Here is a 24,233-nt window from a genome sequence, read left to right as displayed (position 1 = left end):
GAGCGGCTAATGCGTTAATAATGTCTCGGACATTTGTTAATAATGTCTCGGACAGCTCACTGAAGCGGCGTTTGGTGTACTCTCTGAAGCCGAACCAATCGGTCTTTTTCTGATCGATAAAGTGCCGCGGTCAGAGGTTATGAAGTTTGGTGGTCGGTCGATGGTGAGTTTTATGGGTAGGTGAACTGATTTACAAGAAATTATGGCTTGTCAGGATACATCACTCTCTCCTTATTCTAGTGGCGACATATTCTTTCACCGCGTAGAACGTGGAACTTTTAATCTACTCTGTCAAAGCTATGTCTCACTGATCGTTACCTTGGGGAGAATGCCATGAAACGTAATGCGCATTGAAGTATCCTAGAACTAGGCGTATATGCCAGACAGTAGACCACAAATATTAGGCCTGTAAACTTAATCATGAACTAGGACACAATTGCCAACCGACGGTACAACACTTTGTAAAGCTTTATCTCGGCAGTACTAGACCTGACCGTTATCCCCATATATTTCATATAGAGGTCACTAGCGCCAAGAACAGGCGAGATGGGTCTATACTGCACGGAAAGGTGGATTACCAAGGCTTATACATTTCGCATATCAATGAATGCTGTCCGATACAAGTTAAACCTCAAAGATGAGGAACCTCCTTATTATTTCCAAATCCGAAAGTGATGCGCGACACCACTCAGTAGAGAAGTTTACACGGCTGATTCCCTATAAGTTAATTACCTTACAAATGTCGTTAGCACTTTGAGGGGTTAATATCAAAGAGATTTGAAGGCAGGAGTTCAGCGTAAAAGGCAGACATGAATTGACAATTTGAAAAAAAAGAAACCTCTAAATGCGAAGTTTATGAACTCTGGGGTTTTCACATCTTTATTAGTCTTCTTACATTCCATGCCCCTGAGTAGTTCGGATCTGATCATAAACCATGGAACCTTTTTACTCGCGAAGACTGGGCAGTGGCGCAGAAAATGGTGTAATATATGGTGATTCTCTCCAAATACCTGCATACAACCTTGCTCACCCACTCTTGTTATTGTTGTTGTTGTAGCAGTATTGTACACTAAGGCGGCAGCCCTCGCTGATGAAGGACTCCATCGTGTCAATCCGGTACGTACACCTGGCTGCCATGGGATTGACCCACTCTTATGTTGTTGTTGTTGTTACTGTTGTAGCAGTGTGTTGTACACTGAGACGGCAGCCCTTGCCTATGAAGGACTCAATCGGGTCAATGCGGTACGTACAATGCGGGATTGACCCACTCTTATCTTTTGTAGGTGCGACTGCCACCCTCTATGAGCCATATAAACTAAAAGTTCCTACTTTCCCGCAGCATCCACCTGGTCCTGGCTTTATTCTCATAGGTATTTCGCTATCCTTCTGAAAGCCTTTTCGTTCCAAGGTGTCGCATGTGCATCTCTCGCCCATATCATTAACTCGGACACGAAGGTGTGGCTTTTTCTAGGGTTTCGTCGGCAAAACCGTGGCCCTTTTTCAAGTTTTGTCCCTTTATTCCACTATGACACGGCACCCAATGCGGATGCGGATTAAGCCATATGTAGCATAAACTTTTATTGCCTTTTATAATCCAGAACGATCTTTGATGTAACCTCCCTGGTTATAGTCGCCCCAAATGCCATTTGACTAACCGTGTGCGCGATAACACGCATTCGGTGATCGCTCCGAAGAACCATGTTCATATCAGGCAGCCTATAGAAGAGCTCTGTCTCAGGACCTACAATGATAAAGACACCACTACACGTTCAGTCCCTCAACTTCGAGCCATCTGTGCTAGGAGATCTCCCGACCATTCCTGCATTTTTGATATTCGGGTTTCACACCCCACTTCCATTGTCTTCTAAGGTAATTAGTCTGAACCTTCTGCAGTTTCATCGCTTTTACCAATGGCAACATCGATTATCCAGCAGTGCCAATGGACCATCTTGAAATCCGAGCCCCATTTCAAGCCTATCGCTCTTTTCTCTCTTGAGTGCGTTAATTGCAGTTAATTTTCCTTGCCAAGACCTCTTCCAGGATGTGGCGGTCTGTTATCAAGTGATGTCGTAGTACAAGGAGATGCGCCAAGTTGATTAGCCATCAATTTATTGAACTTCGTATGCATAGTCTCCAAGCTTATGATCAACCATACAATTTGTCGTGCAAGAAGTTACCAAAGTACCTCGAAGACCCAAGTCATCAAAGTCGCATAGACCACATGGATGCTGAAAAATGTTGGCTGTACTGGAAGTACAGTGATGAATGTCTGGGAAATGGACTAAACAGATTTTCTTTCGCTAAGTCGCTAGAGGGACTACTTGTCCCAATCCGTGTTGAACAATTTTGAAGTGCTGCGCATCATCAAAGTGCTGCATAGCACGACTTAGCATGCCAACACCGTACATATTAACAAATCAAACTGTGACATAGCGCGGTCCTCGTCCCGCCACGGGATAAATATAAACACCACACATGCTGCAACTTTGAGTTCCAATCTGTGTGGTGTTCATCATTATCACGAGAAGCTTAGCTGGGAGCTATCGGATTTCAGATAGTGTATTGACCCATACGGAGTACCTGCAACGGTAGACGCGGACAATCGTCGGCATCGGATCTTGCATAAATACTGAGTACCTATGATGCTCGATATGACAAGGCGAGTTAATGGCGTCTTTAAATAATGGCGTCTTTAAATAACCAATGGGCATCATTCTCGCGGCGATCGATCGTATAGACCGGAACTATCTTGCTCTCCGATAAGAGCTTGATGAGGATCGTTACCTCCACATGCAAATGTGGCTACAACAACAAAAACAACAACGACCGTCGTAGCTCTTGTTCTTTCGAAGTCTTTCGATACTTCGACAACACATCCCTCTGAGAACGAAACTTTGGTTTGCGAGTTACTAAAAACAAGGTTCTCAAGCCACTTGTCGGCAGTACTTGTTTTTCTTTTTTAAGAGCTTAATTTATTTTTCTGCATATCTTTCATTATCTTCTCCTTCGTATTTTTCATTTGATACCCATATTGCCTATGTTACCTGCACTAAAAACCTTTAAGACTTCTTAGGTCTTTCCCGGGTCTCATTTTTAGACATGAATTTGCATATTCGTAATGTACTCGATAACACCTTTCATTTGATACCCATATTGCTTAAATTGGACCACTTCCCCCATGGCAGCCAGTCGTACGTACCGGATTGACTCGATGGAGTTCTTCATCGGCAAGGGCTGCTGCCTCAGTGCACAACACACTGCTACAACAGGAACAAAAGTCTGTGGGCTAGAAATTGCAATACAAAGATGTGTGCGCCCATTACTGCTTTAGACGCACCCAGCGATGTTGCAGTTCCTGAATTGGGTATTTATATTTGAAGACACAAGACACTGCTACAACTCACTGGCGCCTTTAAATAACAAATGGCCCTGACGTTCCCGCGGCAATCGGTCGTATGCACCGAACAAGATGGCTCACCTATGGAGCTGCGCAACGACCGCTACATCCTCATGCAAATATGGCTTCAACAATAACATCAACAACTTCATTAACATTTACAAAATTTCATGCGGATTGTTTTATTCAATGGAATGTTGTTATTGTAGCAGTGTGTTGTACACAGATGCGGCAGCCGTGTCTGATGAAGGACTCCATCGGGTGAATCAGATACGTACAACTGACTGCCAAGGGATTGAGATAATCAATAGTTTCGGATCCCTTTGTCATTGGTTGAGCTGCGGTAGCCAGGGACTCTTAAGCACAGACACGAAAGAGATCACCTGTTTTGGTAAACTTAATGGTTGCTTACAATTTGTACAGAAGGATCAGACAGAAGAACAGAATTTTCCATGGACGATGCTCTGGAGAGATTGAGGTTTAGCAGCTCTTAAAAAACTAAAAAGAGAACAACCACCAATGTCCAGATTGCACGACTTACCATTAAAATCCGTCATATTGTTAAAGACTTCTTCACACTTTCACAGAACACAAGTATTTCAATTAACACTATTGTTTCATATATTGTGACAAAAAAAAATACATTCGTTTCAAGATATTGCATTAACTTAGCTTTATTAAATTGAAGAACACCATATTTTTACAACCACTGCGTGAAAAAAGAAAACAAAAACTGGCGGGATTAATATGACAGGTCCGTTATAATTCTTGTCAGCGAAGTGACAGCTGATTCACGATACGTCAATACCACACTAATTAAGCACAACCAAAGCGTTTTAAAAGAACAATATATGCATCAGTGTTCACGAGGCGGATTTAAATATATGGCCTCACGTGAACAGCTATTAACCGTCGCCCGGATTTGACGGTATTAAGATGTCAGATTTTTGTTTGCATTCTTTTTTGTTGTTTTCTTCTTTCTCGCATATTCTCTGCTCATGTACGAACACGTATACACACACGCACACAAATTTGTTTGCATGTGTTGGAAAAACGCCGATCAGCTTGATGACAAGATGGCGGATTGCACAATATGATTTGTGGTTGTTGTACAAATGAGACCACCTTTAATTGTTTCACCATGCATTGTTCACTAAAGAAAGTTAAATCACTTGACCAACTGATGAAATATTGCATTTTCCGAGTTGTATCTAAATACACTCTTATGTCAAATGGTTTGTTTTGAATTTAAAGGGTTTTCAACAATTTGTTTATTTTTTCACATTTTTAATGTTTTAATTTATACGTTTGTAATCAAAAATCTTTTAATTTTTTGTCTGCTGCATTTGGCAATGCAAATAAAAACAAGAACGTCAATTTGACAGTATTCAGAAGTTTAATAGATGAGTGGGAATTTCTACCTCCATCCCCACAGGGTTGTATCGTTGATTTCGTTGTTGTTGGGCCTTCTTTAGTTGTATTAACAATGATATGCATTGTTCGCATACCCAAAAATGTTTACGCATTTTAATTGAGGAGAACAAATTCGATGTTAAACGAAAAGCCACAAATTTTTATTGACATTTTTGGTACCGTCTATTAAACGCTTATCTTTTTTGTTATTAAGTTATTATTATTACGTCCGCCTGTCCTCAAACGACAGAGTTGTGTTTACATTACGTTACGTTAATGCCACTGATTTAAACATAACTTGAATTTTTGCGATTTTTTTGCAACCCCTTTCATCGTCACCACTGGCAGCAACAACAATTTTTATACCGAAGACCCGCAAATTTTTCCTACGTGTCCAAAAAAAACCTTATTTAAAATAATGGCACCTCCTAAAAATAAAAGCCAACCTCAGAGTTCCAATGCTTCGCAAAAGTTCAATGAAATTCACGCCAAGAACATAGATGTAGCCAAAAAGATGGTTGAGAACTACGAATCGTCTTCGGAAGAGGAAGAATTGGATGAAAAAACCATTTTGGGTATTTATGAATTAAATTCATTGCCTTATTATAACAAACTATTGTAATATAAATGCATCTCCAGATTCCCTTTACAAACATTACGACAAACGTAAGGTGGATGATCATTTGTTGGCAAAAACCAGCAGCTTTTTGGAGAATGTCTTACATTCCGGTGCCGCTACGTGCCTCATATGCATAGGCAGCATAAAACGTGCTGAAGCTATATGGTCATGTAAACATTGCTATTGTTTCTTCCACTTGAATTGTATAAGGAGATGGGCCAATGACAGTTTGGCACAAATCAAGGCTCAGTCCCAAAATGACCAACAGGGGTATTACAATCATCTGGGCGAATATATACCGCCGAAAAAGATAAAATCTCTTCATTGGTGTTGTCCACAATGCCGCAAGGAGTTTCTAACTGAAGATAGACCTTCCAAGTATGAGTGTTTTTGTGGAAAAGAAGAGAATCCACCATCACAGCCGTGGCTGGTCCCTCATTCATGTGGTGAAATATGTGGAAAATCTCTACAACCAAATTGTGGCCACAAGTGTACATTGCTTTGCCATCCTGGCCCATGTCCGCCTTGTGCTCAATATGCCAATACTTCGTGCAAATGTGGAAAATCTGCACCAAAGTCTGTGCGGTGCATAGATAAACAGTGGGAGTGTGAAAGAAAGTGTGGACAACTTCTAAAATGTGGTCAACATGTATGTGGTCAAATTTGCCATAAGCCTGGCCAATGTCCGCCTTGTAAGAAAACCAGTGAACAGTCATGTGAATGTGGCCGAGAGTCAATGAAACGGCAATGCTGTGACTTGGAATGGCATTGCAAAAATGTTTGCAATCGAAGTTATTCATGTAATTTGCATGTTTGCAAAAAGATATGCCATGCTGGAGAATGCGGGGAATGCCCATTGAGTCAGCCACGATCATGTCCTTGTGGAAAAACTGTAGGTACTATATTTATTGAGGTTTTACATTAAAAGTTAAATTACTTTTTTTTTATATAACATAGAAAAAAATAGGACCCTGCACAGAATCCATTGATACGTGTGGCGATACTTGTCAAAAATTACTACCCTGCCAGCTACACACCTGCACACAAAGGTGTCACAAAGGAAATTGTAATTTGGTATGTGTATAACTATTAAGCAATATGCAATTTTCCTCTTTTAATGTTTAACATATCTCTGAAGTGTCTTGTCATCATTAAGAAGAAATGTCGTTGCGGAATGCATGAAAAGGAACTACCATGTTCCAAAGAATTCACTTGTGAGACCAAATGCAAACAAACCAAAGACTGTGAAAAGCATCCCTGCAATCGCAAGGTAAGCAGTTATAAGCCAATGCCCTTAAAATGCCCATAATCATAATTAACAATTTTGTGTATGACAGTGTTGCGATAAAAACTGCCCTCCTTGTGATAAAGTATGCGGCAAACCACTGTCCTGTGGCAAGCACAAATGCCAATCTATATGCCATAAGGGACCTTGTTATCCCTGCCAGCAGCAATCACAAATTCATTGCAGATGTGGCAAAACAAAGAAAATAGTGCCATGTGGAAGAGAGCGCACAGCTAGGGTGGTATGCTTGGAGCCTTGCAGGTATTTTGAAGAAATTACTATACAAGACTTTCTTACTTATATGTGTATATGACTCTTGCAATAGAATTCCTTCGAAATGTCACCACTACAACAAGCATCGTTGCCACAAAAATGAATGTCCTCCCTGCTCGCAGCCTTGTGGTTTGCTTAATGATGTATCCAATTGTGGCCACATATGCAATGTTAAATGTCATGCCGCTATAAAGACAGCAAAGAAGGCCAACAAGAACACCGCTAGTGTTTGGGAGCCCAAAAAACAGGTAAAGTTGCAGTTTGCCACTATGAATTGCTAAATATTGTAGTATTCTCCCCTTTTAGTTTGAATTTAAATCTATGCCTCATCCAAGATGTGAACAAAAAGTCATGGTAACTTGCATTGGGGGCCATGAAATTGCCGAGTGGCCTTGTTGGAATTCCAAACCAAGTTCCTGCCAACGTTTATGCAATCGCCAATTGAAATGCGGCAATCACAAGTGTCACCTAGTGTGTCATGGTGTTGCCGACTTGAAGGATATGAAAGTATGATAGAATCTAAAAGCAGAGACAGTACCTCTTATTAATTTTTTGTTTCTTATATAGCAACAAGAAAATTGTGCTGCTTGTAATCGTGGCTGTGATATAGCTCGTCCAGAGGGTTGTACCCATCATTGTCCTCGACCATGTCATTTACCACCTTGCAATCCTTGTAGTGTGGCTATAAAAACCAAATGTCATTGCGGCCTTATGCCAGTCGTCTACAAATGCAGTGATTATTTTTGCAACGAGGCCAGTGAAAACGACTTGGCAGAAATACAGGAAAATTTAAAAAGCTGTGGAAATCGTTGCTTGAAGAATGTATGTTTGCCGAGCTGCTTTAAGTTTATAAAACCTGAAAAACAATTTCCTTAAATTTCAGTATCCCTGTGGTCATCGTTGTGCTGCCAAATGCCATTCTGGACCTTGCCCTTATCCAGATGCTTGCCGCAAAAAGCTACGCATATTTTGCGATTGCAAACGTTTGAAGTTGGAGATCTCCTGCGACAAACATCGCTCGGGTCTAACGAAATTGGAGTGCGATGAAAATTGCGTCGAAACCAAAAAATCTCTGGAATTGGCTCGCAAACAAGAGGAGGAACTTTTGAAAAAACAAGAAGAGGAACGCAATCGTCTAGAGGTTGAGCAATTCGAAAAGAAATTTAGTAAACGTAAACCGAAGGAGCGCAAAACCGTTGAGGCAAAAGCCAAAGAACCTATAAATTGGAAACTTATTGGAGTATATGCCGGTATATTAGCAACCATAGCATTAGCGGTTACCTTCGCATTATACGAAGACCATTAGCTTTTAAACTCTAAACAATTTTTAGACCTATAAGACATTAAGTAAAACTCTTGTCTGCTTAACTTAGATAATTCATTTGTAATTGGATATTTCGTTCATTTTAAATAAAGTCATACATATTTGAGAATATGATAAATAGTACTAAAAGTCCTTAGAATCTACGGTTTCCACCACCTCCTCGACCACCAAAGCGATTCCAGTTGGAACCTCCACCGCCGCCACGACCATAACCACCACCACCACCGCTGCGACCAAAACCACCACCTCCACGACCTCCTCCGAAACCACCACCACCGAAACCACCGCCTCCGAAACCGCCGCCACCATCAAATCTGCCTCGCTTACTGGGACCACCATCACCACCTCCAGGTGGTCCACGACTTTGGAATGGCATAATACCCTTTTCTCTTTGTATTTGATAGTCGCCTGCAGTCATCACCGACAGGTCCTTGATAACCTGCACCAATTTACCTTCGGACTCACTCATATTGAGAATCTCTGCAGGATCATCACATGCCTTGGTAACTAGATCTTCAATGGCTGGTTTAAGGGCGGCCAACAATGAAGCCAAATGAGAATCCATTTCGAAGTTAAGCCAATTATCCACACGTATAATGTTATCTTTAACCAAATCGATTTTGCGGCTACCAAATAGTAAAAGGTGCAATGGCGATACCATGGTCATCTGTTTGCACGATACAGCACGAGTGCGGATTTTCTCTCCAAAAATGAAGAAGGGATATGGGAATGTTACAGCTAAATTACTACAGCAAACCGAGGTCTTGTGTATCAAGGCCGCTTTTGACTCAGTTGTGAGGACTTTACGTTTTTCCTTGTGGTAGCATATGTTTGGATACAAACCAAGGCATAACATTCCAATGGCTATATCCAAAACGGGATCGTCTGAGTTGGCATTGACATGGGAGCTAATCATGCATTCTTCGGGAAAGCCGGCCTGTTGCAACAAATCCAAAAGTTGATTTTTAGCCTCAGCCAGCACTCTCATGGTGGATAGTTGTAAACCTTTCCACTCACAGAAACGCACTTCCTCGTCATCGCCCTTGCGACGGGCATTCTCCCACATTTGTTTGGCCACAATCATGGCAACATGATCGGAGCATTTGGTACCACCCAGGGATTTCTGATGATTTTGCAAACGTCTTTGACCCAACTCCAAGGCAAAGATTTCCGAGAATGTACTCGAGTATGAGGCCATTGTTGCTGTGATATCGGCACAGCCAAAAACAGTACTGAGTACCATCATTTTACCCAATTTCGGTTCAATGGGCAACCTGGCCAAAATGCGGCCCAAAGGTGTCAACTCATCATTGTTGTCCAAACAGCGCATGTCACGCAGAAGAACTTCTGCCTCAATAACAGCATCCAAAGGTGGTGGTTCTAGGGCTTTCGACAAAAACTGATGTATAGAACCCAAACGTAACAGTTTAATAGTCAAAGCCATTTCATGCAGAGGGGTTCGGAACATTTCAGGTGTCAAGTATTCCTCCAAGGCTTGGTAACGAGCCTTAGAGCACAGAGTGAAGCAAAAACCGGGACGAACACGTCCAGCACGACCTTTACGTTGCTCCAAATTGGTACGACTGGCCCAAACTGTGGCGTAGCTCGTCAAATTGTTATGGGAGGTGAACATTTTCATGCGGGCCTTGCACAAATCTATGACAAACACAATGTCGTCGATAGTAATGGAGGTTTCAGCAATGTTGGTGGACAAAATAATCTGAAAAAAAGAACATTAAAATTTTCTCCTCTCTCTCTCTTTCTTCCTTGCACTTACCTTTGTAACACCATCCGGAACTGGCTCAAACACTTTACGCTGATCCTCTCGTGGAATCTGCGAGTGACAAGGCAAGATACGATATTGTGGCCCACCAAATTGATTGGAATTTTGCAAATATTTCATTAGAGCGAAGATTAAATTCCAGCCCGGCAAGAAAACCAATATAGCTCCGGGAATATTCTTGGACTTAATGTGACCCAACAATGTCTCTATCAATTCGAACGAGCATTCGGACTCCGAAAGTGCAGCCATGGCATTTCTGGTTTGTTGTGTGTACGAATTGTCAATAGTTTTATTGAGATTTTGATCCGAAGCATCTTCACCATTCTCCTTCAATATGGCATTCTCCTCATCGTCTTTATCCTTGTTGCGCTTTCTTGAGTCTGGAGGTGGTACGAACTTGGTCATTTCGACGCAATCTTCTAGGAAGAACTGCTGAACAGGATAAGCACGACCTGGTACCTCGAGGACCGGACATTTGCCAAAGTATTCAGAGAATAAGGTGGTATCAATAGTGGCAGACATAAGAATGATGCGCAAGTCAGGATAGGTATGGACCATATCGCGCAAAATGATCAATAGAAAATCACTGTTAACATCACGTTCATGAATTTCATCCACTATGATGTGAGAAATGCCCCTCAAGCCGGCTTCCAGTTTACGCAATAACACACCCACGGTACAGAATAAAATAGCACCATAAGCTCTGGGGAAAACAGACTCGAAGCGCACTGAATAGCCTACTGATTCACCCAAACTTTCACAAGACTCATTGGCCACACGCTCAGCCACAGATATGGCGGAGATACGACGTGGTTGGGTAACATAGATATTACAATAGGCTCCCTGACCCGAGGAAACATAATCCTCTAAAATATACTGGGCTATTTGAGTAGTTTTGCCGCAACCTGTGTTACCACGAATAATGACCACCGAGTTCTCATTGATGGCATCCATGATTTCGTTGCGCATAGCTGCAATAGGCAGCTTTTGGCGGAATTCCAGAAATTTTTGATACTCCGTATTGAATTGTCGTTTATCCTTGGCGGAACTTTCAAGGTCATTACAAAGATCATCTAGAGAGGCGGTTGCTAAATAGCCCTCATCAATGTTACATGCATTCCAGCAATTCCAATTGGGCTGTGGAGGAGCCCAAGGGACAATGGAAGCAACCATTTGTTGATTATCTGGTCTTTGACGTGTAACATCCTTGTTGGTGTTGTACTAGAATGTGAAAAATTTTAATAATCAGTCAAAAGTAAAGCAAGACATGTTGTTTTGTTCTTACGAGTAGATTGATGACATTGGTTTCCGGATCAGGTTTTATATTATGCACATTAACCTGAGGCAAATCCAATTCATGTACCACTTCCTCGACTTTGCGCACCAATTCTGGGTCCACATTCACCTGATAGGGTGCCAACTCTTCGTCATCTTTTCTTTGTTTCAGAGTTCCCGAAAATGCCTCAATCACACCCAAATGGTACAATTGACGCACCAAAGAAAGGGCACAAGACTTACTGGCAGATTGCTTGTTTGAGCCAGTTTCACGAGCAGTAATTGTACGCTTCAATTGTTTGACAAAGATGTGCATTTCCGCCATAAAGCTCCTATAAAAATCAAAATTCAAGTATTACATAATGCCCAAGAAATAAAGCTAAATTTGAGAATGAAGATTGATTAGAGAGGGCAATTCGAAAATTCATTTCATTTACTTACCACCCAAATATCAAACGATGTTATTGTGCTTTATTTGGCTCTATTCTCTCAAAGCAGGCAAAGAATCATTATATCGGCAGCTTTTGGTGTTGGTGATTTCGAGAACAAATTATGCCCATTGTTGTCCGCCGCATGCAGACTGCAAGACAAATACCAACGAAGAAGACTTCCAATTAATGCCTAATTCGTATGACAGTGACTTCTTTAATGTAGGATGTGAAATTGTTTTTCTCTCTCAACAATAAGGCATTCCATCTACGTTCCTCATTTAAGAAATCAAGAACGTGAATGGAACAATGAGAGATTTACGTTTCGCTTGTACACTTTCTTCTGTCACTGTCAAAGAACTGGGAGTTATTTTTTTGCTTCAGCAATTTTCGATTCTAGACATTTGTTCTCGCAATCACACACCCATCAGCTTTCCTACATTGCAATGATGACTACTAGTACATTCAAAGGCCTCAGAACTAAAGATCAATCTCTAATATTAAGATTGATCCTATTCTGTATTTGATGTATCATTTGTTAAAGCACTGTAACATCGTTTTTAATACATTTTTGTATAGAAATGATAATAGATAGAAAATTTACAGTTTCTACGAAGTATGGAAAATGTGTCTACAAAGAATAAAATGAAAACAATAAAAAGTAAAAGTCCACAAAAAATAAAATTTCAGATCAAAAAGTAGACAAACGATCATTGCCTAGCATTTGCTACGAAGGCGGAATTGTTTATATTTTTTGTGCGATATCGAAAATGAGATGGTCACAGCAAAACCCAATAATATTAGTAAATTTTGACGCGTTATACAAAGGGGACTGGCAAAAAAAATCCGAAGGAAAGGTACACGAATATAGTAGATGCACCGAAAGGTCTTTGTGAAGAAGTTTTAAGCAGCATAGGTTGTCAAATAAAGCAATAATTTATAAAGACTAATGTATTTGAAGGGATTCGTACAAAAAAAGAAGATAAAGAAAAAAGATAGTAAAATAGGTTATCTGTATGTTTTGTTAAGTTTTAGTTGCCATTATTTTGACCGCCCTTATTTCAGAAAGTACTACATTTTCGGACTATTTTGAGAACACGTCAAACTTTTTACTTTTAATAAAGGGTAAAAAATGAGCTGTAAATCTATGAAAAAATAATAAATGCTTCCAAAGAAAATTATAATTTTTTATCAGTTAAGATTTTTCTATTCTGCACGGCTATTTTTTTGGCCGCAGCTGTATATGACATACATTTACACTGTAAAACCAGGTCGAAAAAAGTTTTTGACAAGGTTAAAAAATAATAATGAAATCGTACATGTAATATAAACTGTCGCGGATTTATGACGATGACCAACCTGGTTCATAGGTTAGAAGGCACGTCTATAACAGAAACATCTGAGTCCGAATCCTGGCGAGATCATCAACAACATTTTAAGCCGTTGTTCGTTCTTACTAATGCTGGTAGCATTTGTGAATATATTAACCTGATCTAAATGCTTCGCAAGGTAGAGCGCTGTCTACTGCTGACTACAAAAAGATTTATCATAAAATTTTAAAATATTATGATAAATATATGCTATAGCTATGACAACCAATCCAAAACAATGATCTATCGAAACTTAAAGAAGTAGCAGAGCTTTATCGAGGTTCATAACGTTTACTACTTATTATATGTTTTATACAACAAATAAATGACGTTTTCGGCATTTACAACTTTTTGACAGTGGAAAACCTACAAAATCGTCATACGCACCATCATCTCTGGTTGGGGTTATTTTAGGCGCTGTATATTAAGTCCCGGTATCGATAAGTTAATGTCTACTGTCACTCTCGAAATACGGTAGAAGCGATAATATGACTGAGTTATATTTGGTGACTATCAAATCCAGGAAAATGCTTGAGAATAATGCAAGGAAATGCCGGTTTTTTTTTACTCGCTTTTTTACTTGAGACGCTCAGGTTTTACTCCAATCGAGCATTGTTCGAGAATTGCCATGTGCTTAACCTCAGTATAGATTTCGTCAATTGCACTGTACAAAAATAGGCCATTAAAAGAGATACCGGTCGCGCCTTCAGGCTGCGGATAGTGGAATGCTCTGAATACGGTATTGAGCAGTCTCAGTGAGAGGCCGGGTATTGAGTAATCTCAATGAGCCTTTAAATAACCAATGATCATAACGTTTCCGCGACGATGGGTCTTATGGAACCGGAACAAGCTTGGTCGCATATGGAGCAACAACAAATAAAATATGAAGATAGAACAGATGGTAACAACAGAACAATCACATTACGTATGTTATTATTATTTTCAATGAATGACAGCGGCATCTGTAAGCTTTGTTTTGGCAAAGCTGTTCGTTTTTATCTAACATATTTTTCTTATTTCATTTGTGACGATAAATATTCCATTTTCCTGGAATTCAATACTATACATTTGAAAATAAAATATAAATAATAAATATAAAAATTATCACATATATAAGAAAACATGCACACACACACACACACACATTACAAAACTACAGTGTAGGGAACAAACCCGCTAATTTGTACAGTGAGATAATATAACCTTAAACTTTACCTTGCATGCTCAGGGCCCACTGGTGTATACTTATAATCAGCCGTTATCTTATTCATTTGCATGAACTGATGTAATTTCGCTTTGGCATTTTCTATAGTCCAGTTACCGTGTATTGCTGCATTCACATCGATTGACTCGGCCTCTTTCATGTCCAATTGTTCCTGGGCACGATCTATGGGGTTGTAATCGCGTCGATTGTCAATAGGCCTATAAGCCTGACCAAGTTCTTGAGGGCCGAAATTTTGATCAAAAACACGGCGTTGATTGTTCATCATTCCTCCACCACCGCCACCACCACCCCCACCACCTCCCATTGCATCGGCAGACGGAGCCGCTGCTATACCAGCATCTGCCGGTATATCATTGGGATTTACTTTACCACTACGTACAAGAAAATTAATGAAATCCCTTGATGCATTGCGTTCAGCATCTTTTTTATTGGTCGAGTTTCCGACGGCCACATATGGCAAACCATTAATGCGCACCTCGCAAAGAAAACGTTGTCTATGCTTGGGACCTAAAATGGCAAAAACGGAAAACATATTTTTTAAATCGTTAGTCATTTTTATCATTACATTAGCATCTTTTTTTTCTAGTCATAAAACCAGTTACATATACATTTTACTTACCGGTGGCTCTGACGCTGTACTGCGGATCAGTTTTGTTCTTGTTACACCACTCGTGGAAAAATGACTTGACATCGGTCATTTTGGAGAAGGAGTTCTTTAGAAATTTTTAGAGCAATAAATTAAATGCTTTATACTGTGCAATATTTTAAATTTTCAGTTTCTGGATCGTTTGCTATGAATGTGACTTTACCACCTCGCTCTTTCTGGAAAATTGTGTCTATATCAAAGCTTGCCTGACAGAATTACAATTGTGTAACCCAGAGTTGTTAATACACAACGCAGTTAGTAGAACGTAATGCAACGCAATGACAAGTCGGCAATGTCGGCATGGTAACTTTTTGGTTCGTTTACACCTAAAGCCTATTACTGACTTCGAATTTTCGATCGAACAACTGTCAAAACGCATTATTATAAAATGGTGACGAAGAAAATGCAAACACATTCCGTAGAAGTGGTGCTGAGTTCTATATGCAAAAAAGGAAGCGACATGTCGCGGCGCCAATACAAATTTCGCTTTAATTGAAAATGTAATTAAAAGCTCACGAAATGTGCACCAATCAACTCTGTTTCAATGAGTTGTCTTTGTTGTTGTTGTAGCCACATTTGAATTTGGAGATAGTGATCCTCGTTAGAACACAAAGAAAAGTAAAACAACAACACACAATAAGACAACAGTATTGAAACAAAGTGGATTTGGCACTTTTCGTGAGCATTTAATTACATTACCAATTAAAATTGTTTGAAATTTATCCCAATGCAGCGACATGTCGCTCCTATTTTGCTAATAGAACTTCAAGGCAGATTTAAAAATATGGTCTCACGCGAAGAGCTGTTAACAGCCGACCAGGTTTGACGGTATTAAGAAGACATATTTTTGCTAGCACTCTACTTTTTTATTATCTTCTTTCTCGCACATTCTCTGCTCATGTACGCACACGTATACACACACACAAATTTCTTTGCTTGTGTTGGCAAAACGACGATCAGCTTGATGGCAAAATGGCGGATTGCACCATACGATTTGTGGTTGTTCTACAACTGAGGCCACCTTTAATTGTTTCGCCATGATAGAACTCAGTACCACAGCAAGGGCTGTCGTCTCAAGGTACAAAACACTGCAACAACAACAACAACAAACGGGTAGTGTATGGTAAACAGCTGAGTGCAATTATTTTCTCGCGAAGTGCACTATCTGTCAACGAGTTATGGTTGTGTGTGTGTATTATAGTTAAGAACTAAAACAAACACAAACAACGAAAAATGGCCCGAACTAGTAAAATCTACAAAATAAGAGTTACACTAATCACTGATTGTGCACTCAAAATTTTGTTGTTAGGCAACTGCCACTGCCTTAAATGAATATATCTTAAAACGTCGGCGAAACACTGGCTAAAAATGGGCGGGAAAATAGTACTCTGCTTATAGTGAGGAAAATTGCGACAAATATTATAGTGACAACGCTGAAAATTATTTCCTGTTTCATTTTTGTTTGTTTTATTGGTTTCAATGGTTCGATGTTCTTTATTTAATTGCGAAAAAATTGACGCCAGACGCTGACTACTGACTCTTGTTTTGCGTTCAAGGTCATTATTCAAAATTACCGTAGCCGACTTTAAATACAAAATCAACGGCGTCTCGGCTGCTCTTTTTAAATTTTTAGTGACTTCGTACTCTTCTCCGCGTCGTCCCGCTAATAGTTCAAAAATAACTGCTGGACAAATGATTTTATTGGAAAATAAATAAGACAAAAAGTTAAGAAAATAGCCGAACTCTAAAGATTTGGAAGATAAAAAGCAATAAGGCTCAAAGAAAAAAGAAACGAGAGATCTAACTGTTATATAATGAAGACAACGTAAGTTTAAAAAGTATATAATGAATAAAACAAAAGTTTTAATAGCATGTGTCATCTTCTTTTCAAAAGTGTCACTACAAGGACACCAATGCGTGTTATGCGTACTCCACACCTACAAAAAGACATTCGTCTTCGTCCGCAAACGTCCACCGAATCAAATGGAAGTGAGAGTGGTAGCACACCTAGACCAAGAGATCCCGTCAGTGTATTTTGCCGTGTTCGTCCTTTGCCCTCCGAAGGAGATTTATCATGTATTACTGTGAGAAATTCAACAACAATAGTTTTGACGCCGCCCGAGCATGCACTGGGCAATAAACATGGTGCTCTCAAAGAAACCCAGTGTATATTTAAACATGTTTTCGAAGCGAAAGATACCCAGCAGGATGTTTTCACTAAGGTGGCTCAACCCTTGGTGGAAAATTTAATACGTGGCCGTAATAGCCTACTTTTCACATATGGCGTCACGGGCAGTGGCAAGACATATACCATGACAGGGGACAGTCGCCACCGTGGTATAATGCCCCGTTGCTTGGATGTACTCTTTCGTACAATATCGGATTATCAAACCAAAAAATATATTTTCAAACCAGATCGTCTCAATGGCTTTGAGGTTCTATCAGAAACTGATGCTCTGTTGGAGCGTCAACAAGAAATGAATCAGCGTTTCGCCAGTGGGCGTGGAGGATTAAAGCGCAAAGATTCTGATCCCGAGTTGGCATCACAAGCTTCATGCGAAATGGCACCTTTGCAGGGCATCGATGAAGATAATATGTATGCTGTGTTCGTGACATACGTGGAAGTATACAACAATAGTGTATATGATTTGTTGGAGGACGGTGGCATTCAGAAGTAAGTAATGTAAATTGAAAGTAAATACAAAACAAAATTTTCCTTGGAACCGATTGTGCTTAAAAAACTTTATATCCCATATATTACTTTCTCTTTCATTCTTTCTAGATCTTTGCAAAGCAAAATTATTCGCGAAGATGCCAATCACAACATGTTTGTACATGGAGTCACTGAAGTTGAGATTAAATCTGTTGAAGAGGCCATAGAATTCTTCCAAATTGGTCAGAAACGTAAGCGTATGGGTCATACAGTTCTCAATGCAGAATCAAGTCGAAGCCATTCCGTTTTCAATATACGCCTCGTACAAGCCCCAACTGATTGTCAGGGCGAAAATATCGTCCAGGATAAAAGAACAATAACTGTTAGTCAACTATCACTGGTCGATTTAGCTGGCAGTGAGCGTTCGTCACGTACAAAAAATACTGGCATGCGTTTAAGAGAAGCTGGTAACATAAATAACTCTTTAATGACTTTACGTACCTGTTTGGAATATCTGAGAGAAAATCAACAAATGGCTAACAATAATTTGCCACCAAAGAAAGTTCCATATCGCGATGCAAAAATAACGCATTTGTTTAAAAATTATTTTGACGGTGAAGGACAAGTTTCTATGATAGTGTGTATAAACCCGCGGGCGGAAGATTTCGAAGAAAATACGGTAAGCTTTGAAATTTATTTTATAGAAGGCTAATGATGAGTAGTACAATATTCCAATAACTTAACTGAATGGGCGAAGGCCAATAGGCTTGGTTTAACCTCAAGAAAGGCAACTGGTAATGTTTATTGGGGGCGGAAGCTGAGTATTTTCAGGGGAAGAAACTATCTTCGATGGTAAAGAGCAGCCGGCAGCAAAGTACTTGAGCTTGATTATTGACCAGAAACTGAACTGGAGAATGAAATCAAGAATTGAAATGATCGATATGGGTACCGTGGCGAGGTTGATCTCTGGAGCAAGAAGGAGCGCCGAAGAGAGGCTTTGCCCTTTTAGACTGAGGGAGTCGGGAATCAGAATTTCATCAAACTTTGGGCACCGGGAAAGAGTCTTCATTGAGCTTCTTGCTGTTAGCGAGATTCTGGACGAGTAAAGTGTAATCTCTAAGGTACTAAAGGCACTGGAGACGATTCCCGATAAAATCATATCTCGATTTATAGAGCACCCCGAAAGTGACAAAGAAAAAAAAGAAAGCCATTCGTCGTATTCTTGGACTACGAGCCAATGCTCAGCAATCGCAATTGCTGTGGACGAAGTTACAAATGTCATTCGCAACGACAACTCGTCCAAGACGCTGGGACCAGACAGAATCCCAAAAATCCCATGGCAGCCAGTTGTACGTACCGGATTGACCCGATGGATCCTTCATCGGCAAGGGGTGCTGCCTCAGTGTACAATTCACTGCTACAACCACAACAATTGAATCCCAACACTGATGCTGAAAAATTTGTTTGTACCAGGAGTCGAGTACATGACACAGATTGTCAACCTTTCTCAGAGCACTCCTTTAGTTCCCCATGTTTGGAAAATCGATGGCGGATCCAGCTACTGAAACCTGGGAAGGATCCGAGTAAAGGGGAGTCATACAGACCGATCTCCCTTCTCTCGCCAGTAGCCAAAACTCGTCACGAGCCTAGTTGGAGAATTTCCATTTGCTGAATCTTAAACAGGTCAGGCCGATAGGACGGTCCACGTGGCTCTGGAACTCTCGAAAACCTTCGATACGGTCAGTCGTGCCACAATTTTAGAGGGCAGCTACTCCGAATGAAGCATTCCACTATCCGCAACCTGTGGACGCGCCCGGTATCTCCCAGCTAAGCTTCTTGTGATAACGAAGAACACCATACAGATTGGAGCTCAATGCTCCAGCTTGTGTAATGCTCATAGTTATCCCATGCTAGAATACGGTGTTTATCCCCTTACTAATGCTGGCTTCATTTGTGAGGTATCCTGCCATGTTAAAACTTCTCTACCAAGTGGTGTCGCTATGCGGCACGCCGCCCGGACTCGGAATAATAAAAAAGGACGCTTATCATTGAGCTTAAACTTCAATCGGACTGCACTCATTGATATGAGAGAAGTATCCCCTGTTCCTTTGTGAAATGTTATGGGAATTATAGTAGTATAGAAATAGACGAAACCCCGTAGAGTGAAACAGGGAGTTCCCCCGGCGAGGTGATATCTTTGCCACTACATAGCCTCTATTTCTCCTCTACCTCAAACCCTCCAGACGGCATATTGATCGTATCATATGCGAATGATTGTACGTTCGAGCCACCTCGTTGATGACATCTGCGTTAGGTTGAAATGTCACATTTGACAGCCTTTATAAATCTTCTGCGGATGCCACTGCAATCTGTGACAAAGACAGAAGTACAAACAAGGACATCAAGTGTTTTGCCGGCAGCACTTGGGTTGCTAAAAGAAACTTTGTTGACTACATACAAAGCAATTGGATGGTCAGTAATAAACCATGCAGCTCCAGTGTGGACTAGCCAACTGAGCGACGCGCAGTGGAATAACATTCAGATTTGTTAGAATGTTAACCTATGTACTGCGAAAGACTTATCCACAGTTCTCATGTGGGGTCCACCAGGAGACAAAGTTTCTACCCGTGCGAAGGCACAACTACCTGCTGTCTAAGCAGTATCTACTGGGCTGCTACGACAAAGATTATCCCAATTACCAACTTCTGGACATGCATCCACCGCCCAGAGATATCGGGGTGGATCTAAATGAATTGGAATAGCGTTTTATTACGTTCAAAAAATATTTAGGTTATATTTCTTATTTGTTTTTCTTATTTCAGCAAGTCATAAAGTTCGCCGAAATGACTCAGGAAGTGCAAATAGCTAGAGCCACACCCATGAAGGCGGACTTAGGATTAACTCCCGGCCGCCGCAAGGCCAATAAACTTTTTAAAATGGCTGTTAATAATCTCAATGATTTGGGCTACACCGATGCTCAAAAATTAGATGTTGATGTTGGTCTGGTCTACACTTTGGGGCCCAACTTTCCGGATTACCAACTGGACAGTCCAGAGGCTGAAGATACAATTGAGCTACTCATGCAATATTTAGTGCAGCGAATAGATAAGAGAAAAATCCTATGTGATGATTTAGACAATAGAAGTAAAGATCCTTAAATTAACCAGCATTGAATTTTATTTCTAAAACTATTCTTGCCCTTTCATATTTTTGTTCTACCCCAAACAGTGGACAATTTTCGTTTGCTTCTTATGCAACGAGAAAAAGAGAATTTGTCATTACGCACCGAATTGGCCTCTTTGAAAGCTGTTTACAAACAAGAACGGGATCGCAGCACGGCTTTGGAGAACAGAATACGAATACACGAAAGTTCCATAGATGTGCTGAATCACAAACTTAGCAATCGCGAAAGGCAAATCGATGACCTGACACGTAAACTACGCGATCATCAGAACATTATAACTAAAAAGGAATTGGAAAAGGAAAATCAGAAAAAGAAATTCGATTCAAAATTAGCAGTAGAAGTTGATAGGCGAGATCGTTTGCATGAATTGAAACATGCCAAGCTGCAAAATAAAATACGTGCAAAAGATGAAAAGCTTAAGCTGCTATCCAACATAATTACATCAGATGAGTTGGCTTTGGCCAAATTACCTAGATCGAGAAGTATCGACAATCTATCAGAGGACAAGGAACAACAGCAAGCAGCGACCGCTGGTTCAATAAGGACAGTAACAGCCACCGCCACTCCCAGAACGGATGTGTATAGTGGTGCCCCAAGAGTACCCAGGGTAAGTTGTCAGGCCTAAAACATTAGCCAACAATAATTCATTTACGTCTATCTAAACTAATTACTTAAAAATTCTTCTTCAGGGAATGGCAGCGGCAAACCGACGTCATCGTCGTTCTCGTTCTGCTGGTGAAAAATGGATAGAACATCGCGCCCAAAATCCTGTTCCCTTGGGCACAGTGCTACAGCCGTATCTCAAGAATCGTAAATCAGTTACTAAGTTAACCGACATGAAAGATCTAACGGGCCACAATGCCAATAAATATATCTTAGTGTCACAAGATGCCGATACCGATGGCGATGTGGAAACAAAACTTTTCAAAGGCAACATTATTCCCACTTGCGGCGGTGGCGCCCAAGTCATATTCGATGATGTGGAATGTTTGAAGCAAACATCTCCAGTGCCCTCACCAAATCGTAAGAGACCCATAAATGTCGATAATGGCGGCATTCTTAGTAATATCGGCACAACAGTTTCAGGCCTTTCAGCCATAACCAGTATAAATTCAGCCAACGAAATTGCATCGCGGTGTAATGTCGGCATAGAAGGCCACACTGTTAAGCGTACCAAAGTGTAGAATCCGGACGACATCCAGCTGTTTTTATTTTCTAGTTAATTTACGCGACAGTATCAGGTAGTGAGGGCGACTGTTTCTGTGCTACTCACATTCACACAATTGTATTTTTTGATAAGTATTTTCTCTATTAATTTTGTTATTGGATTATTATTTTTTATACATATACAAGAAGTACATACACTTTTCTGCCACCCATTGCTCACAGTATTTGTAATAGATTTCGTCGTACTTATAATTGAATTAATTACTTGAAATAATGAACTATTTTTATTTTTACTATTCTACTTAACAATTTGAAGTTTGCATTAATTTATATATATATAAACATCTTTGTAAATGTATGTATGTTTCTGACATATGAACGTTACTTCTATTTAGGACATGATATGGTTTAATTAAATAAATTGTATTACCAATATTGGATGTGGGTTTGAAAACTGTTTTGTGTTTTTGAATTAAGATCAAGAGGGGAAGTTCCTTCCCTATGGAGATTTTTCTTAATTTGTTGCTGGATACCCCAATATGCCCACGATGAGTTTAAGAGAAGAAAAAAATGTTGGCGTGGAGGTGCCCTATATAGAGGCCTTTACGCCTGCATGGCGGCCAAACTTCCACGTTACACTTCCTACTCTCCTGTCCATCCTACTGCGAAAGGAGGAGTTTAACTTGACACACCGTTAAGATGTCAGACTTTTGTTTGCGTTCTCTTTGTTGTCATCTTCTTTCTCGCATATTCTCTGCTCATGTACGCACACGTATACATACACACACACAAATTTCTTTGTGTGTGTTGGCCAAACGTCGATCAGCTTGATGGCAAGACGGCGGATTGCACCATATGATTTGTGGTTGTTGTACAAATGAGACCACCTTTAATTGTATCATGAAAAATATGACGAGCAACACAAATTGTTTTTTATACCCTTCATCATGAGATGGGTATACTTATTTAGTCATTCTGTTTGCAACTGCTCGAAATATTCGTTTAAGACCCCATAAAGTATATATATTCTTGATCGTCATAACATTTTAAGTCGATCTAGCCATGTCCGTCCGTCCGTCTCTCTGTCGAAAGCACGCTAACTTTCGAAGGAGTAAAGCTAGCCGCTTGCAATTTTGCACAAACACTTCTTATTAGTGTTGTGTCAGTTGAGATTGTAAATGGGCCATATTGGTCCATGTTTTGAAATAGCTGCCATATAAACCGATCTTCGATCTTGACTTCTTGAGCCACTAGAGGCTGCAATGGCTAAAATCTTGCACGACGTGTTTTATTATGACCTCCAACAGCTGTGCCAAATATGGTTCAAATCGGTCCATCACCTGATTTAGCTGCCATATAAACCGATCTGGGATCTTGAATTCTTGAGCCTCTAGAGGGTACAATTATTATCCGATTTGACTGAAATTTTATACAATGGCTTCTCCCATGACCTTCAACATACGTGTCAAATATGGCTGAATCGGTCTATAGCTTGATACAGCTCCCATAAAAAACGATCTCCCTATTTTATATCTTGAGCCCCTAAAGGACGCCATTCGTATTCGATTTGGCTAAAATTTTACAAAATGACTTCTGCTATGGTGTCCAACATTCCAACATACTTTTGTTTGCATTCTCTTTCTTGTTATCTTCTTTCTCGCATATTCTCTGCTCATGTACGCACACGTATATACACACAAATTTCTTTGGGTGTGTTGGCAAAACGTCAATCAGCTGGATGACAATGGCGGATTGCACCATATGATTTGTGGTTGTTGCACAAATGAGACCACCATTAATTGTTTCGCCATGCATTCAATTCTACTATATCGTCCGAATCGGAACATACCTTGATATAGCTTCAACAGCATGGTAATTATTTTCTTTTATTTTTTGTTGCCCTTAAAAGAGATACCGGGAAAAGAACTCGACAAATTTGTAGTGAGTAGTAAAGGAGAGAGGAGAAACGTTTCTTCCGCAAGAAGTATAAAGAAATGGAAAGCCGTGAGTGTGTGCGAATCGAGATGTCAGGAGCCAAAATGAAATTCCCAAATTCTACCAAATAATGAAACATCAAACTGATGGCTTTGGTAAACTACATCCTCCTGTAGATCAGATATTTACACTGCGCCATATCCTGGAAAAGACCCAAGAAGGACAAATCAATACATTACATCGTTTCGTTGACTAC

General features: G+C 40.2%; 3 protein-coding genes across 3 annotated transcripts; 2 read left to right on the top strand and 1 right to left on the bottom strand.

The window, feature by feature from the left end:
- Nucleotides 1–5,149: 5,149 nt before the first annotated feature.
- LOC106090496 (NF-X1-type zinc finger protein NFXL1) lies at nucleotides 5,150–8,381 on the top strand. The gene is made up of 9 exons (XM_013256704.2): nucleotides 5,150–5,385; nucleotides 5,450–6,321; nucleotides 6,387–6,503; nucleotides 6,568–6,699; nucleotides 6,767–6,975; nucleotides 7,040–7,235; nucleotides 7,294–7,494; nucleotides 7,555–7,809; nucleotides 7,871–8,381. Exons 1-9 carry the CDS (start codon nucleotides 5,229–5,231, stop codon nucleotides 8,291–8,293), a joined length of 2,562 nt encoding a protein of 853 aa, XP_013112158.2. The 5' UTR covers nucleotides 5,150–5,228; the 3' UTR covers nucleotides 8,294–8,381.
- On the bottom strand, nucleotides 8,352–15,224 carry LOC106090495 (dosage compensation regulator). Its single transcript, XM_013256702.2, has 5 exons — nucleotides 15,012–15,224; nucleotides 14,383–14,899; nucleotides 11,380–11,701; nucleotides 10,089–11,315; nucleotides 8,352–10,031 (listed from the first exon to the last, which is right to left on the bottom strand). Exons 1-5 carry the CDS (start codon nucleotides 15,088–15,090, stop codon nucleotides 8,445–8,447), a joined length of 3,732 nt encoding a protein of 1,243 aa, XP_013112156.2. The 5' UTR covers nucleotides 15,091–15,224; the 3' UTR covers nucleotides 8,352–8,444.
- Nucleotides 15,225–16,687: 1,463 nt separating this feature from the next.
- On the top strand, nucleotides 16,688–22,457 carry LOC106090499 (kinesin-like protein KIF23). The gene is made up of 6 exons (XM_013256711.2): nucleotides 16,688–16,863; nucleotides 16,933–17,712; nucleotides 17,821–18,370; nucleotides 20,514–20,835; nucleotides 20,920–21,482; nucleotides 21,565–22,457. The coding sequence occupies exons 1-6, from the start codon at nucleotides 16,853–16,855 to the stop codon at nucleotides 22,057–22,059; spliced, it is 2,721 nt and encodes a 906-aa protein (XP_013112165.1). The 5' UTR covers nucleotides 16,688–16,852; the 3' UTR covers nucleotides 22,060–22,457.
- The last annotated feature ends 1,776 nt before the right edge of the window (nucleotides 22,458–24,233 follow it).

Source organism: Stomoxys calcitrans, chromosome 1 (assembly GCF_963082655.1).
Source record: "Stomoxys calcitrans chromosome 1, idStoCalc2.1, whole genome shotgun sequence".
NCBI lineage: Eukaryota > Metazoa > Arthropoda > Insecta > Diptera > Muscidae > Stomoxys > Stomoxys calcitrans.
The sequence above is the reverse complement of the archived record's forward strand: the minus strand, read 5'-3'. Positions and strand labels throughout refer to the sequence as shown.